The 15,126-nt window shown below is 51.0% G+C and overlaps 1 protein-coding gene and 1 long non-coding RNA gene across 4 annotated transcripts; one reads left to right on the forward strand and one right to left on the reverse strand.

The window, feature by feature from the left end:
* Nucleotides 1–7,714: 7,714 nt before the first annotated feature.
* Nucleotides 7,715–9,685, forward strand: LOC122898925. The gene is made up of 3 exons (XR_006383073.1): nucleotides 7,715–7,750; nucleotides 9,287–9,441; nucleotides 9,601–9,685. It is a non-coding gene; the product is annotated as an uncharacterized LOC122898925 (long non-coding RNA).
* MBL2 (mannose binding lectin 2) lies at nucleotides 8,471–13,471 on the reverse strand. Of its 3 annotated transcripts, none has more exons than XM_044236583.1 (5): nucleotides 13,433–13,471; nucleotides 11,014–11,186; nucleotides 10,462–10,587; nucleotides 9,549–9,623; nucleotides 8,471–8,900 (listed from the first exon to the last, which is right to left on the reverse strand). In XM_044236583.1, exons 2-5 carry the CDS (start codon nucleotides 11,174–11,176, stop codon nucleotides 8,530–8,532), a joined length of 735 nt encoding a protein of 244 aa, XP_044092518.1. In that variant the 5' UTR covers nucleotides 11,177–11,186; nucleotides 13,433–13,471; the 3' UTR covers nucleotides 8,471–8,529. The 3 variants fall into 3 exon arrangements, with proteins under 3 accessions (XP_044092518.1, XP_044092519.1, XP_044092517.1); XM_044236584.1 differs by having other exon boundaries at nucleotides 13,443–13,463; XM_044236582.1 differs by lacking the exon at nucleotides 13,433–13,471 and adding an exon at nucleotides 13,049–13,115.
* Nucleotides 13,472–15,126: the final 1,655 nt, after the last annotated feature.

Raw genomic sequence — 15,126 nt, forward strand, 5'->3', positions numbered from 1 at the left:
AAATAAATAAATAAAATCTTAAAAAAAAGTAAAACCCAACATAAATGAAAACTAAGATATTGATTTATCTGTAAAGCACGTAAGAGAAAAAACAGTAAGAAACTGATGAATAAGGAAAAATGGGATTAGAATGAGAAGAAAAAATTCATAAAAGATGGAATACTTATGTCTAGTAGTATTGAAACATGAAAAAATGCAATCTTAGCAGTAATTTAAAAAAAAAAACTAAATTTAGCAACACTACATGTCCCAAAATCTACGGACTAGAGTTAAAGCTATATTCAAGGGACATATGCTTTATTTTCATTATTACAAAAAAAAAATTTAAGATTTTATTTATTTATTTGAGAGAGGGAGAGAGCATGAGAGAGAGATCAGGAGCAGGGTAGATGAAGGGTAGAGGGAGAAGTGAGCAGGGAGCCTGATGCAGGACTTGATTCCAGGACCCTGGAATCAAGATGTGAGCTGAAAGCAGATGCTTAACTGACTGAGCCACACAGGCACCCCACAAAAAGTTTTTTTAAAGCAAGAACTGAAAATAATTGAACTAAAGTATTCATCTTTTTAAAACAAATTTCTCAAACAACAAAAAGCAAAGGAAGAACAAAACAAAGTGAAACTGACAAAATATAAAATACATAAAAATGATAGAGATGATAAATTAACCCAGAAATCAGATTTTTAATAAGCCAAATGGGAAACACACATCTTGATAAATCTATATAAGAAAAAAATGAAACAAAACACCAATATGCGCCACTTAGTTGACCTTTGAACCACACAGGTTTAGACTGTGTGGGTCCACTTATAAGCAGATTCACTTTTTATAAATACAGGATAGTATTTATATCTTGATAAATCTATATAAGAAAAAAATGAAACAAAACACCAATATGTGCCACTTAGTTGACCTTTGAACCACACAGGTTTAGACTGTGTGGGTCCACTTATAAGCAGATTCACTTTTTATAAATACAGGATAGTACTATAAATGTTCCCTCTCTACCTGATGGCTTAATTAGATTTTCCTTTCTGTAGTTTACTCTGTTACAAGAATACAGTGTATAATATGTGTAACAATACAAAACAGTACAAAACGTGTGTTCCTTGTTCATTCATTCATGTTATGAGTATGGCTTTCCGTCTGCAATAGGCTATTAGTCAAGTTTTGGGAAGACAAAAGTTACACATGGGGATTCAACTTCTTGGGAGGTCAGTGTCCCTAAGGTCTGCTAGTCAAGGGTCAGCTGTCCAGCAGTAAGAAAGGCACTATAACCACAGAGAAAGACTAAAAGAACTTTGAAGGCAATCTATTCACTCTTTTCGGTGTTGACCCGGCTTAAAGGCAGCTAGGACAAATGGACGTGGCCATCCCTCCACTGCGCTCCCTCACTTGACTCTGTGGCTTGGGGTCCAGATCCACAGGGGTGGCCCCGAGGCTGCGGCAGTTAACAGCATCCCGGCTGGGGTGGGGGGAGACGAGACTGCTCTTTCTCTGATCGGGAACTTAGCACATCACTTTGGCGCATTAGCTGACAATGACCAGCAGCAGCGAGTGCGACGTTAAGGCATCTGTGACGAAACCAGCTGCCCTCCACCTCCGGACTCCCCACGCCTCCTTTCCGCAGTGAGGCCAAAATGCACACCACCTTTTCTGATGCCAGCCCTTGGAGTGCTTGGCGACCAGACCTCATGGGTGGAAGGCAGGGGGAGGCGATGATGGCCCAGGAATGGCTTCCAGACAGAGCTCGGGAAGGGCTCAGCCCAGCCAGGCAAGGTCAGTCCCCAGAGGCCATTCTCGCTGGGGGTGAGGGTCACACGTGCAACCCCACACAAGGCACTGGATAGTCCTTCTGTGATTACTGAGGCTGTGGGGTTTTAGGCGAACAGGAAGCTGGACTTGGCAGGTACATCAGACCAGAGTGGACAGGAAGTCACTTTGCACACACCATCCAGATCCCTTGGTGAGAATGGCAGGGTTAAATGGCTTTCTGGGTCTCATTCAGGCTGAGTAGCAGATACTTCATGCATTTTGTCTGCCCCAGACGTAGGGGAGGAGAGGCTAGTGTGCTGTTTGCCATTCCCACCTTAGTGGGGGGCACTGCTCTGCAGGTCCTGAGGGAGCCCAGCAAGGCAGGTGCCCCTGAGTTTCATCAGGGAGCCAAGCAAAGGCCCTTTCTGAACCTCTGCCGGACTCCTGGTGCTCCCACCAGCTGGGCGGCCAGCTTTAGGAGGACAGCTATCACCCCGTAGATTGTCTGACGGGTGGACAGCATGGTCTTCTGTCTTTGAGACCCGCAGGGGATCCCCCCATCCCTCTGTGTGCTGGGCCCTCTGCCAGTGCCCAAGGTGGGGGGGCAGGCACTCTCCCAAGTCTCCTTACTTGCAGGTCCTCAGCCTGCACTCCTCAGTACTTTTGAGAGGATGAGAGGTCACTACCAAGATCCCAGGTAAACCTCCTTGCTGGGGGGTGGTGGTGGTGGCAGGGAATGGGGTCTAAAAAGCCCAGGGCCTGATTCTGATTGACCTTGAAAGAGAGGTACCCAGAATGTGCACGGGGAGCCCAGTGGGAAGCCCACAAACCCAGCCTCCAAAGGGTGAGCCCTGAGGTCCTGTCCCTGAGGGGATTCTGAAATTGCCCTGGACGCAGAGGAGGAGGAGGGGGTGACCCGTAGGTCCTGCCCGGAAGAACCCAGGTTTGGAAATGAGACAGACACGCAGACAAGGAGCAGAGAATCCCACTAGTGCTGAGGGCTTGTTGGACACTTGTCACGCAGAGGGAGTGTGCATCTTGGTCTGGCCTGAGGGGTAAAGGAGTTTAGGAAAGACATTCCAAGTGGGTGTAGCCCCAGGGCAAAAGAGGAGAGGAAGAAGGCAGGAGCTTCGGAAGTAGCAAAGGGCTACTGAGAAGCTCCCCCTCTTTCTTCCCTCTGGGACCCCCCCCCCTTTTGCTCCCCCATCAATCTCTCGGAGTTTGCTAGCCTGATCCTAGAGACAGCCAGCAGAGGGCAGCAGGAGGCCACCGCTCGGCGCTCAAGGCCACAGGCTGTGCCCATTGCCATATTTCAAAGAAAATTTGGCTGTTTCTCTCTGGAATCCAGCTTGAAGCTGAGTCAAGTTCCCGAGAAGCCTGTCGGGTCCCACGTTTTGAGGCAGGACTGAAATCCAGTCACTCATTTGCTCACTCAACCGCCGCTGACTGCAGGTGCGATTTCCAGTGATTTCCAGCCCTTTCCTGGGGCTCTGGGAAGGCGGGAGTGAGGGACCCGGTATTGTGATCATCACCACAGCAGTGGGAACAAACAACCCCATGAAGGGCCACAGCTGTTATCCCAGCGTTACAAAGAAGGGACCTCCAGCATGGGATGTATGTGACTTGCCCAGGGTGACACAGCCGCGAAGGGGTAAGGCCAGGTTTTGAATCCAGGCCGTCTGGCTCAGAGTCTTCTTAATGGCTTTGCTTCACAGTTATAACTTGAATGAGTAAATGGTCGAGATGATTCCAGGTGACTAGAATTGCTAACAAAAAAATAAAATGGAGCATTGTAATGGGGACTGGGGTTGAGGCGGCGGGGAGGGGGAGGAGTGTGGTGGGGTGGTGGGTTGGGGGCTGGGCAGGGGAGTGGGGTAGAGAAGGGGGCGGAGCACATTAGCACCTGGACAATCTCTCTGGGGCCCAGCTCAGGGCCCCTTGTGGACCCTTTTGTCTGTGACCCAGCACCTACACACCTCACCCAGAGCCCCTGGAACTCCCCGAACCATGCCTCCTCAGCAAGCGGTGTGCAGAGAGAGGCCTGGACCCAGGCTGGGGGAAAGCCAAGGCTGAGCTCCCTCATGGTGGGATGCTGGGACTTTTGAGCACTGGGTCTGTTGGTTTCCATACAGACACTCACACACTCACACGTGCACAAACATACGTATAAATAGCCCCCAAATCCAGGTACACAATCCCATGGACACAGTCTCACCTGCCCAGTGCCTTACCTCTGAGGCTCCCCAGAGCTGTTCTAGGCCCAGACCCACTCCCCAAAGTCACACCCTGGAAGGTCGGGCCCTGGAAATGCATAGGGAAGGAGTCCGGTCAGCTGTCGCTTCCAGACTGCTGGAAGTCACTAGTGGGATATGGACCGCTGAGGGAGATTATTTGGTCTCTGACAGTATGGAGTTAAGCGGGACTCACGTCACCTCATGAAGGGCCTACAGGAAGAGAGGAGCCCAGGCCTCCCTGCGGAGGTGAGATACAGGCAGAAAGCCCCATAGTATTTCTCGGGTCAGTGGTTTCATGGGGATTGCCCAGGGATCTCGAGAAAATGACAGATTTCTGAGGTTTTGATTCATTGCATCCAGGGTGGGGGTGAGAGTCCATGATTTTGTCCAGCATGTCAGGCAGTTCTCCTGGTCCCTACTCTGAAGAGCTGCATGACGGGGACAAAAACACTGTCGTCCAGGACAGAGCATGCCATACCTGGGGTTAGCAGGGACCTAGCCTAGCCCAAGGCATTGGGTTAGCCAGTAAATGGCTACTTGTATCCCACTTCTTTAGAGCATGACACATGTGCTTGCCTGGACAATGCACTAGTCCGCAGCTGGAGACGCTGTCTTCTCCCCACACAGGTTGTTGCCGGGATGGGGAGCACTCCTTCCCAGAATCCGAGCCCGGAGCTCCTCCCATCTTCCCAGCACTGCATCGGCCGCTCAGGGTCACAGGGCAGCAACACTTTGCAAAACCCACTTCCCAGCATCTCCAAAGCCAAACCCCACAGTGACATTCAATCCTTCCTGGTGAGTGAGAAGAAAGTCCCTGATTCCCGGCAGGCTCCAAAGCACAGAGCGGTTAACAGTCATGAGCAAACAACATTCCAGGTCAGAGGGTCTCTCCACGACACGTGATCTGACTGGCCCCTGGTGCTGGTCGATCTCTGACAGCCACAGAGAAGGGAGGCGGGATGGTCCCAGGCAGGAAGGGGATTTGAGGAATGAAATCTGGGCCTCTAGCTGGTACCCCAAGTCGCCCTCCACTGGCTTGGGGCATGGCTAAAATTGAGATCAGCAGAACTATAGGACTCCAAATAAAGATGACCCAGCAGGAGCAAGGTCTTACAATACCAGGATCTAAACTCGGGCTGAAGCCTGGGCCTTCAATGTTGTGAGCCTTGGTAGTTGTTTTCCTTCCGGCCCAGGAAGCAAATTACAGTTACACTGGCTGTGTCTGTACTTCCGTAAGAGACCGTTGATTTTTAGATGTAATTTAAATTCAGCGTTCCCATTTTGAGAACAGGGCATAGTTGCCATTCTAACTTACTCATACTGGCTTTCTAGGGACTCGAGAAGTAGGTGGTAAGTGTTTGGGCCACAGTTTGGACAAAATTCATTGACAGGTAATAAAACCCGAAAACAGTTCTCAGATCCTTTGCCCGTGAAATAGGCCCCGCGTCTCTGAAATTCGTGTAACTCTTGATTCATACAACTTTCAAAGGAAGAAGTCCATTATAGACCAATTTCCAGATAGGGAGACTGAAGCCCCGAGAGCCAACCCGCCACTCAGTGCATTAGTCAGGGAGCTAACCTCAAACCGCAGCCTCCGTCTTCCAAATCCTGATCTTCCCACCCGCCCAGCTGCTTCTCCTTCAGCCCTAACAGAGCGCACAGAGAGCCAGGCCTGGTTCTCCTGGGTATGACCCCAGAGTCACGGCCCTAGTACCACAGAGGTCTGAACAGCAGCTTCCTTTTGCTGAATGTTCTAAGACATGACCTTCAGGTTCTTCCTCTTTGCAAGAGGCAGCAAAGGAAGACTGCAGCAGGGATGCATCTCCCAGTTCCCTGGTCCAAAACAAAAACAAAAACAAAATGAAACAAAAAAAACCACCTGGGGATGCAATGGCAGAAATTCCCATTGCATTAGAGCAAACAACAGGCCTCGAGAGGATTGTGCTCACTGGAGCCCCTAAGGTGTGTCCTTGGAGCACCTCCCTTCATCACATGCCTTGTGCAAGAGATGTTAACCATGGCGTGCTCCATGGGAAAGGAAACTGCCTGCCTCTAGCCCTTGGGAGAGGGAGAGAGACCATGAATCTGTAATTTCCCTCTTCTTCCAGATCCTGGGATGCCTGGAGGAATTGCAATTTCTGTCTTTGGACTCTGATGAGGGTCCTGCATCAGGAGATCGGCTCCGCCTTCCCGGGAGCTAATTTGCACAGCGCCCCACTTCTTGATGAGACAGCACAGGGAGGCGGGGACCTCAGTTCCAGGTTGAGTGAAGAACGGCAGCAAGGGGGTTCATTTACAGAGAGGACCCCTGAAAACATGATCAGATTCTAGATCAAGGAAGAACAAGGGAGAAAGAATCCTGCAGGGGGAATGGAAGGATCCGAGCTTGTCCTGTAGCTTTCTCCCGCATTTCCCTGATTTAGGAGGCAATCTGGACATCCTGGGAAACCATCCACTTGAAATATATGCTTTAACTTCTGCCACTTTACAGCTAAAGATACTGTCCTTTATGCATGGTATAAAGGAGGGTGGACGTGACCCCCCCCCTTACATACATAAGAAGGAATTACATAACGGTTATCTGTCTGGGTTTTTTTTTTTTTTTTTAGGATTTTTATTTATTTATTTCACACACACACACACACACACACACACAGAGTGAGCACAAGCAGGGGAAGTGGCCAGCGAGAGAGAGGGAAAAGCAGATTCCCTGCTGAGCAGAGAGCCCGATGTGGGACTCAGTCCCAGGACCCTGGGATCATGACCTGAGCTGAAGGCAGAGGTTTAACCGACGGAGCCACCCAGGCGCCCCATCTGTCCGTTTCCTCATTTTTGTCTTGGCTATGACAAAATTCAGAGTGTAACTTCAGTGCTCACTGATGGAACTTCTCTTGTTTGGGGTTGCTGTATGTATCTTCTTTCCTTCTAAAAAGTTTCTGGTCTTCCCTTTTCCATCTGTGCCTCCACACTGTGAGCAGCTCCCCATCCCTTTGGTAAGCCACATGGGTTTGCACTGAAAACAGAACCATTCTGCTCGATGTCACAAAAATTCTCTTCCCTTTGTCCCTAGGGATGGTGCCTGGAGAAGAGCCTCACAGAAGATTCAGTGACGGGACAGTCTGCATGTGTTAGAGGCCAAGGACATAGGTCCTGTCACCGTCCCCCTGCCAGTGTCAAGGCCACCAGCATGTCTTTGCCTGGTGCTCCCCCTAAATATTGGGTGTTCTCTCTGATAATTTAGATGCAAAGGAAAGTACTTCTACAAGAATAGTTCATTAAGTGGAAGTGGCCCTTGGTCCATTCATAAATATTTTCAAACCTCATCTTGTGAATGGCGCACACTTGAAGCTGGAATTCACATTCCTCCCTTGGTTTGCTGCGGGGACTCATATCATCTCAGCTCTACTTACTCTGAAGTTCCTGGAAACCATCCCTGGTCACAAGCAGGGCTGCTGGCCAAGACAGCAACCGAACCCTGCTCAGAGGGAGGGTTTTTTTTTCTTTTTTTTAAAAGATTTTATTTGTTTATTTCTCAGAGAGAGAGAGAGGGAGAGCACAAGAAGGGGAAGCAGCAGGCACAGGGGGAGCTGAGCAGGGAGCCTGATATGGGGCTCAATCCCAGGATCCTGGGATCATGACCTGAGCTGAAGGCAGAGGCTTAACCGACTGAGCCTCCCAGGCATCCCCAGGGGGCATTTTGTCTGGTGACCCGATGCTGCTGCATGATCTGACAGGGTGACGTCCATAATTTGAATGATGCTAGGTAATTTGACAGGGTGTGAAACTTCCCTTTGGGGAGTGTTTTTTCTTGTCTCTATAATAATGGACCTGGGGACTTAGGCTGGATGGGGATGTCACAGAGGGAGGGGGAGGCTGAATGTGCAGGGATTGAGACCTGCGCTGTGGAGAGGGACGCAACCCGCTCAGGCGTTGCCTCCTCCGTGATGCTGGTGTACATCACAGTATCAAATGGGTGTCCTCAAGGTATGCAGGAGGGAAAGGCTGCCACTTGGGCAGGGTGAGGGGACTCCTGAAACTAATCCTTGTTACCCATGGGGGATACTGCTGGATGTTCTGGTCTGGGGGTGCAGCTCACGGACAACCAAGCCCAGCACCCACGTCCCGCAGGGCCGGGCTGGCCATGGGCAGGCACGGAGGGCAGGAGACTTTAGCATCCCATAGTGGCAACACATGGGAGAGAAAGAACGGCATCTCCTGAGGCTGAAGTGTACTGTTCTGACACAGACTGTCCCTCCACAGGTCTGTCTGGTGGGCCGAGGGGTCCTCACTGAGGAAGGAGGGGATTGAATTGACCATTTCTATGGCTGACTCTGACCTGTTGCTGTGCTCTTAGACAGGACCAGAGACCCTCAGACTCTGCTGTCAACCTCTTCTTGCTTCCTCATTCCCAGACCCTTCCCCTTTATTTCCCTCCCATCATCCCCCTGAAGGAATGAGTCAACATTAGGAGAGCCATGAATTCTCTTTCATCAGGAGAGAACAGAGCAGGGAGGTCAGGAGGGGGCTGAGGTAGCTGCCTCCTCAGGCTGGGAATTCACAGACGGCCAGGTGGGGGATGCCACAGGAGATGTCATTCCAGAGCCCGTCCTCCAGGATGGTCACACAGTCCTCCCCGCTGGCATCGTTAGGCTCACCAGTATTCCAGTTGCTGTAGGTCAGTCTCTCCCCTGTCACATACATAAACTGACCCTCCGTCACCTCATCCGTGATGCCCAGGAAGGCCGTGCTCTTGGCCACATCCTGGATGGCTTTGTTCTCATTGGCATTCCTAGGGGAGGCCACAGTGCCCTGGAGCTCGGCGCACAGAGCTTTCACTTTGGAAAAAGTCATCTCTTCACCATTGGTCACGTAGAACTTCTTCCCAGTCTTTTTGCCCAAGGAGAAGGTTTGCACTGAAATCACAATGGGTGGGAGAGGTTGACCGGGCTTGGGGTTCAGCCCAGGACACTAGGGGGGAAAAGCCTTGCTCTGGGAACTCAGGGCTCGGAAAAATAGCCCCATGCTGAACCACCCGGTCAGATCCTAGTAAGGAAGCCCTCCTCAGCTGTAGAGCAAGCAAGTCCATAACAGAAAGCTCACAGTCTCCTGGGAGATCCCACCCCACAGATGAACACCTGTTACAAACTGGCCTGGTGCAGGGGGTGCTTGGGTCTTCCTGCCGGGCTTGGGATCCAGGTGTGCATGGATAGCCATCTGAGCCAAGGGGGTGCGGAAGAAAGAGGCAGGATTCTAGAGGAGGCAGACTTTCTCATCCAGTCCTTCCTTCACTACTTCCTAGCTCCAGGACAGTGAGGGAATTATCTACATTTCCTGGACCGATCTTTCCTCCCCTGTAAATGAAATGGGTCTAAGCCCCACAAATAGGACCGGTGAGAGGATTGAATGAAACCACACCGCGAGGGAATGCCAACCTAGCACGGGCCACGGGATATGGTAAGTGTTCATAAATGTTAAACCATGTCCACCCTCCCTTGAAACCGAGAGCACGCCAGAAAAAGGTGAGAGCCGAAAACGCCCTGGGGTGCAGAAAGCAAGCTTACACTTTTTGACATGGTCCAGTTCTGATTTCAGGCTCGTTATCTCCCTCTCCAGGTTAGCCAGCATCGTCTCAGCAACTGTGAAGCAGTAGGAAGAAGTGCATTTAATGAGAAGACCGTCAGTTGGAGAGGAGAGTGTGGGGTGAGCTTACTGAAAAGTATGCTTAGTCTAGAAAAACAAGAAACCAAAATGAGGCAAAAGGAAGAAAACCTCTGGATTCCTACCTTCGGAGATACTCTTAGTAGCTTTTGTAAACTGTTAATTCTGAACTAATAATAATAATAATAAATAACTTATAAATTATAACTCTGGATCTTTTTGTTCACATAGTGCTTAAATGTTGCAATATTGTAACTATTTATAAGAAAGAGCCCAACTCGTTATTCTCCCTTTTGAAAATTTTCCTTAATTATTCTCTTTCATTTCTTATTCCAGGCAAACTTTTAAATACTCTTATAATTTTGATGGGCCAGCTGGTGGGTATTAACAAGAGGTCATCATTTCACTTTTGTTGGGACTGAATTTATGTCCTTTGACCTTGAATCAAGTTGCCATGACGTTCCCCATGATTCAGAGGTCCTAGGAAACTGACCATTTTCACGGCACTCTTTTGACCCTACACACAAAGCCGGCCGCCGAGAGGACACTGCCATTCCCTCCCAGCCTGGAGACACACACAGACTGTCTGCTGGGGAAGAGCCCGGGTCCGTCTCCCACAGAGCCCTGGGGAGGCAACAGCAGGGTTTGGAAGTCTGCCCTCGGGAGTAAGGGTCAGTGGAATGAGTGTACCCAGTCGGAAGCAGTTTGGCATCTTTCAATGGAGCAGGAGGAATAGGAACCACCTCCTACCTGACCCTTAAGGCCCCAGAGCCTTGGGTCCCCTAGGCCCACAATGGGCTGGGGTGAGTTCCTTACCTGAACTATCTCCTTGGTCTCCTTTGGTGCCCTTTGGTCCTGGAGCCCCAGGAACCCCAGGAGCCCCGACATTTCCTGGAGGCCCCAGTTTTCCTGGAGGGCCCTGCAAACCTCGGAGCCCTTGTCCTGTTATAAGAGGAAGGAAAAGTGACTCAGGGGCTGTGGCTCCTTCTCTTTTTCCAGAAGTTCAATGTGATTTACCTTGACCCCAGAGAAGCTCCAGTGAGCTAGGGGTGGCCCAAAGAAAAAAGGTTCTCCTGCTCTCCAGCAGACAGCCTGTGCTAAGGGCCAGTTCCCCGAACGGGCAGGACGTCTGCTCTCTACAGGTGATCCCACATCAAGGATTCCTATGTGGAAATCTGGGCTCCAGCAGAACCAGAGAAAGCATCTTTGTTTTGGAGGGAATGACCTTTCACAAGAATGATCCTAAGAGAATGGTCACGTGGCTGTAAGTGAAAGATGAGTGTTGTCCTGTCTCTGCTAGACATCTTTTAGGGAATGGTCTCCCGTGGGGGGTAAAGATTTAGGAAGTCAGAGCAGCCTGCTCTGTACCTGGCTCGCCCTTTTCTCCCTTGGGTCCGTCTCGCCCATCTCTGCCCGGGATGGCACAGGTAACCACTGAGCACGACTTCTGGACATCGCCCGAGACTTCAGCTTCTGAGTTGGCTGCTGTCAGCACACACAGAAGGACAGGAAGCGACGAAAACAGGAGCATGATCCTGAACCTTAGGGTGGAGAAAGTCAAGGGAAATAATTCCGTCTACTCTTGCTTTGTCAGCCTTTGCTGACCCCATCCGCTCTGCCAGACCCTGTGCTCCGGGCAGGAGACCCAGAAGGGTCTGTCTCGGCTCTTGGCTCTGCATTACTCCCAAGCTACTGGAGAGACAGACAAGTGAAAAGTAGTAGAGGTAGTTCAGTGCTGAAACAAGGGTAATATAACGGTCGCACACGCAAGAGTGATACACCAGGGCCCTGTGGATTCAAGCCTTGGGAAGTTAGGCTGCCCCCCATACATGAGAGCCCACATGGTCTGGTGATCACAAACTAACGGCTTCTGTGGTCTGGCAGAAAGATGGAGAGCTCAGCACCTGCACGAGCTTTGGCTCCTCTTTCTTGATTCCCTTCTTGAGGTCCCAGGGAGCCTCAGTTTCCCTTTTCTTCCCCTTCCTATGGGCTCTAAAGTTAGACTCAAACTCCAGCAGGTAACCTGAGGTCCCACAAGACCCATTTCTCAGCAGGACCTGGTTTCTGACATCCTTTTTCTCATTCCATGTAAGAACTCTGTCCTTCACTGTGGGCCACGGCAGCCCTGGGGATCAGTCCTAGTTGTTTCCCTGTCAACCTGCCAATCATCTTGCGGCAAGTCTCTACCCTGCGACAGGCACTTGGGGGTGGGGGGTGGGCTCAGGACCCAGGGTGCCCTGAGGCAGGCTCCTGACTCTCAGAATAGAACCTCCTTTGGTCCTTGATCCCGGCTAGATGATACAGATTTCTCCTTCCTTGGCTTGAGATTTTCCACTGAGAGGTCGTTTTTGCTGGCCAGAAGCCAGGCTCCTGAAATTTCAGTTCACGCTGGATCCGGCAGCCTGTCAGCTCTTGTGCCTTCTCCTGGCGGGCTCGTCTGCAGGCTGCCCAGAGGCCTCTCCAGCTCTGTGCCCCGAGCCAGCCGTCAGATTACCATTCAGCTTCATGCCCAAGCCAGCCCCCTTTCCAGAAGCTTGGCAGCCCAGCCCCCATGGGCCTGTCTGGCCTCTCATCTCAGAGTCCCTGTCCCTTTCTCCCTCACTGCTTCCTTGCCCTTGCCTTCCCTGGCCTGTCTGCTGCCTTAACCTTTCCTTTCCTGCAGGACACAGTGAGAAGTATTGAGCCCCTTTTTAAAAAGGTTTTTATTTTTCTGACAGAGACATAGAGAAGGAGCACAAGAAGGCAGAGTGACAGACAGAGGGAAAGGGAGAAGCAGGCTCCTCCCTGAGCAGGGAGCCCAACACAGGGCTTGATCCCATGACCTGGGATCATGACCTGAGCCGAAGGCAGCCGCTTAACCCACTGAGCCACCCAGGCGCTCCAGAAGAGAACTTTTTTGATCACTTTCATCTCCACCTTTCTTTTTTCTATCTTCTTTTCTTTTTTTTAAAGATTTTATTTATTTATTTGACAGACAGAGATCACAAGTAGGCAGAGAGGCAGGCAGAGAGAGAGGGGAAGCAGGCTCCTCACTGAGCAGAGATCCTGATGTGGGGCTCGATCCCAAGACCCTGGGACCATGACCTGAGCTGAAGGCAGAGGCTTTAACCCACTGAGCCACCCAGGAGCCACTTTTCTTTTCTTTTTTTCCACTTCCCTGATCATCCTGGAGGTCAGGGTCAGAGCTTAAACATGTTGTTGGCAGACATAGCCCACTTCCATTTTTCCCTTTGCCTGGCAAGACCACCCTGTCATTTGCAGAAAGGTCGAATGGACCCTGAAAGGATATAAATGTCCCAGGTCAGATGGACACAGAGGCCCTGGGTGGGCCTGACCACCCCACCCAAGCCCCTGCTGGACCCTTGGCCCAGGCCTTTCCCTCCATCCTCCAGAAATGACTTACTGAATGTCTCCTCAAAGCACTGGGGCTATGGCCGGGAAGCAGGTCCTCTAAGCCCACAGACGTCAGGCGCAATTAACCTTATGGCCAGGGACAGTGCTGGACCAGCCTTCAACCCCAGATTAATAAACAACTATCCTCAGAACCAGTGTCTACTGGGGCGGCTGTCCAGTGCCAGTACTGGGGTGTGCGGCCCAGCACTTGAATAGCCCAAACGCCTCCTCCTGCTCATCCCTCCTGAGCATCCAGCTCTGTCTATCTGATTCCCCAGAATCATAGTCTGGACAATAGTTGACCCCCCCCCAGATATTTATTTCTAGAGGAGACACGATTAGACATTCTACCAAACACACACTCAAGCGTGAGCACACACATGTCCACACACACCTACACGTACAGGCTCCCCCCTCTGTGTCCGCTGCTCTGACTCGTTCAGCTCCCCCTCTGCAGACTTGAGTTTGGTTTATGGTAGGGACAGGGGCTGGGAGGGGTTAAACACTGAGTCACCTCATTCCTCCTTTCTCCTTCAGAACATTTACCGAAGGTCCTCTTTTTGGATGAGGTGCAGACGTCCCAGGGTGAGGCCCAGGGAAGGAAGTACCTGTAGGTACTTCAAGTTCAAAGCTGGATGTGAGTACTTGCACTGAAGCTACTGGACACTTGTTTCTGTCTTTGCATGATTATTATCATTCACTTTGTGGTTCAACTATTTTCTCTAGAGAAAGGGCTTCCCTCTCATACTTAATTTTAAGTAGCCACTCACTCGTATCTGTCTGTCTGTCTTTTTTTTTTTAAGATTTTATTTATTTATTTGACAGAGATCACAAGTAGGCAGAGAGGAAGGCATGGGGGGGTGGTGGGGGGGGGAAGCAGTCTCCCCGCTGAGCAGAGAAACTGACACAGGGCTCGATCCCAGGACCCTGAGATTATGATCCGAGCCGAAGGCAGAGGCTCAACCCACTGAGCCACCCAGGTGCCTCCCATCATGTCTTTCTGTTTTAATTCTTTGCCCACTAGAGATACACCTATACGACTGACGGTCTTGTTTATTTAGTGGCACATTTGTGGACCACCGCCCTCCTTTAGAACAAGAACTCCTTCAGAACAGGGATCTTGTCCTCGGCTGTTACGGCCCCACTCAGAGCGGTGCCTGGAAGCAGTCACGGTAGCTGGATAAATAGAGAACGCAGGAGTCCCTCTGCCTCCTCCTCTGAGCAGCTCCCCTGACTGCTCGCCAGCCAGAGCTAATGTCATTGCCCACGTTCCCAGCTACTTTTCTAGGGCAGGAGCTGTGTTTGCTTCACTGACTTGTCTCCACGGTGCACCCCAGGGAGGGGGAAAAACGGGATGGGTCCCCTGAGAGAGTGGGGGCAGAGCAGGGAGCAGAGCCCATGAGCCAGAGCCAGGGGTAGACCCGTCTACACAGTACCTCCACACCTGGTTTCCAGCAGCATCCACTTATCTCCAGAGCCTGATCAAGTGGCCTTTTTCAAGTCCCTGACCTGACCTTTGGTTCCTGCCCTCCCCCAAATTTACACTTGCTCTTTGAAACACTCAGTCTTATCAAACAGCTCGAGAGGTTTGCTTTTTCCCTGGTGGGGAGTCAGTGTGGGGCCACTTCCCTTGGACTCTGCCTTGTGATTGGGGTTCTGGCTTCTCGAGGGTCATCAGCTCTGTGTACTCAAAGTCACTATGCCCCGCTCGGCAGCCCTCCTAGATTCCTGGGGCCCCCTGGACAGAAGACCCCTGGCAGGACTGTGTTTCCTGCTGCCATTGACATGACTTTGAAGGGCCCCAGGCCCAGAGGACAAAGAACATCCAGCCCACGCAGCAAATGGGCAGACCTCCCAGAAAGGCAGGAATGTGAAGCAGAGAATTACATAAACCAGGACCCTCTATGCTACAGACCAGAGGAAAAGTGGCTCGGGGAAGCAGGGGAGATAATATGGCAGGAGGTGGGAGGGATGAGCTAAGAAAGGGACAAGAAAGCCTAGACTTTGCTGGGGAAAGAGCCGCCTTTGAAGATGCATATTCTTTAGTCTGTCCTCACGTAGGCCTGGGTTTTTTGTTTTGTCTTTAAG

Source organism: Neovison vison, chromosome 2, assembly GCF_020171115.1.
Source record: "Neovison vison isolate M4711 chromosome 2, ASM_NN_V1, whole genome shotgun sequence".
Taxonomy (NCBI): domain Eukaryota; kingdom Metazoa; phylum Chordata; class Mammalia; order Carnivora; family Mustelidae; genus Neogale; species Neogale vison.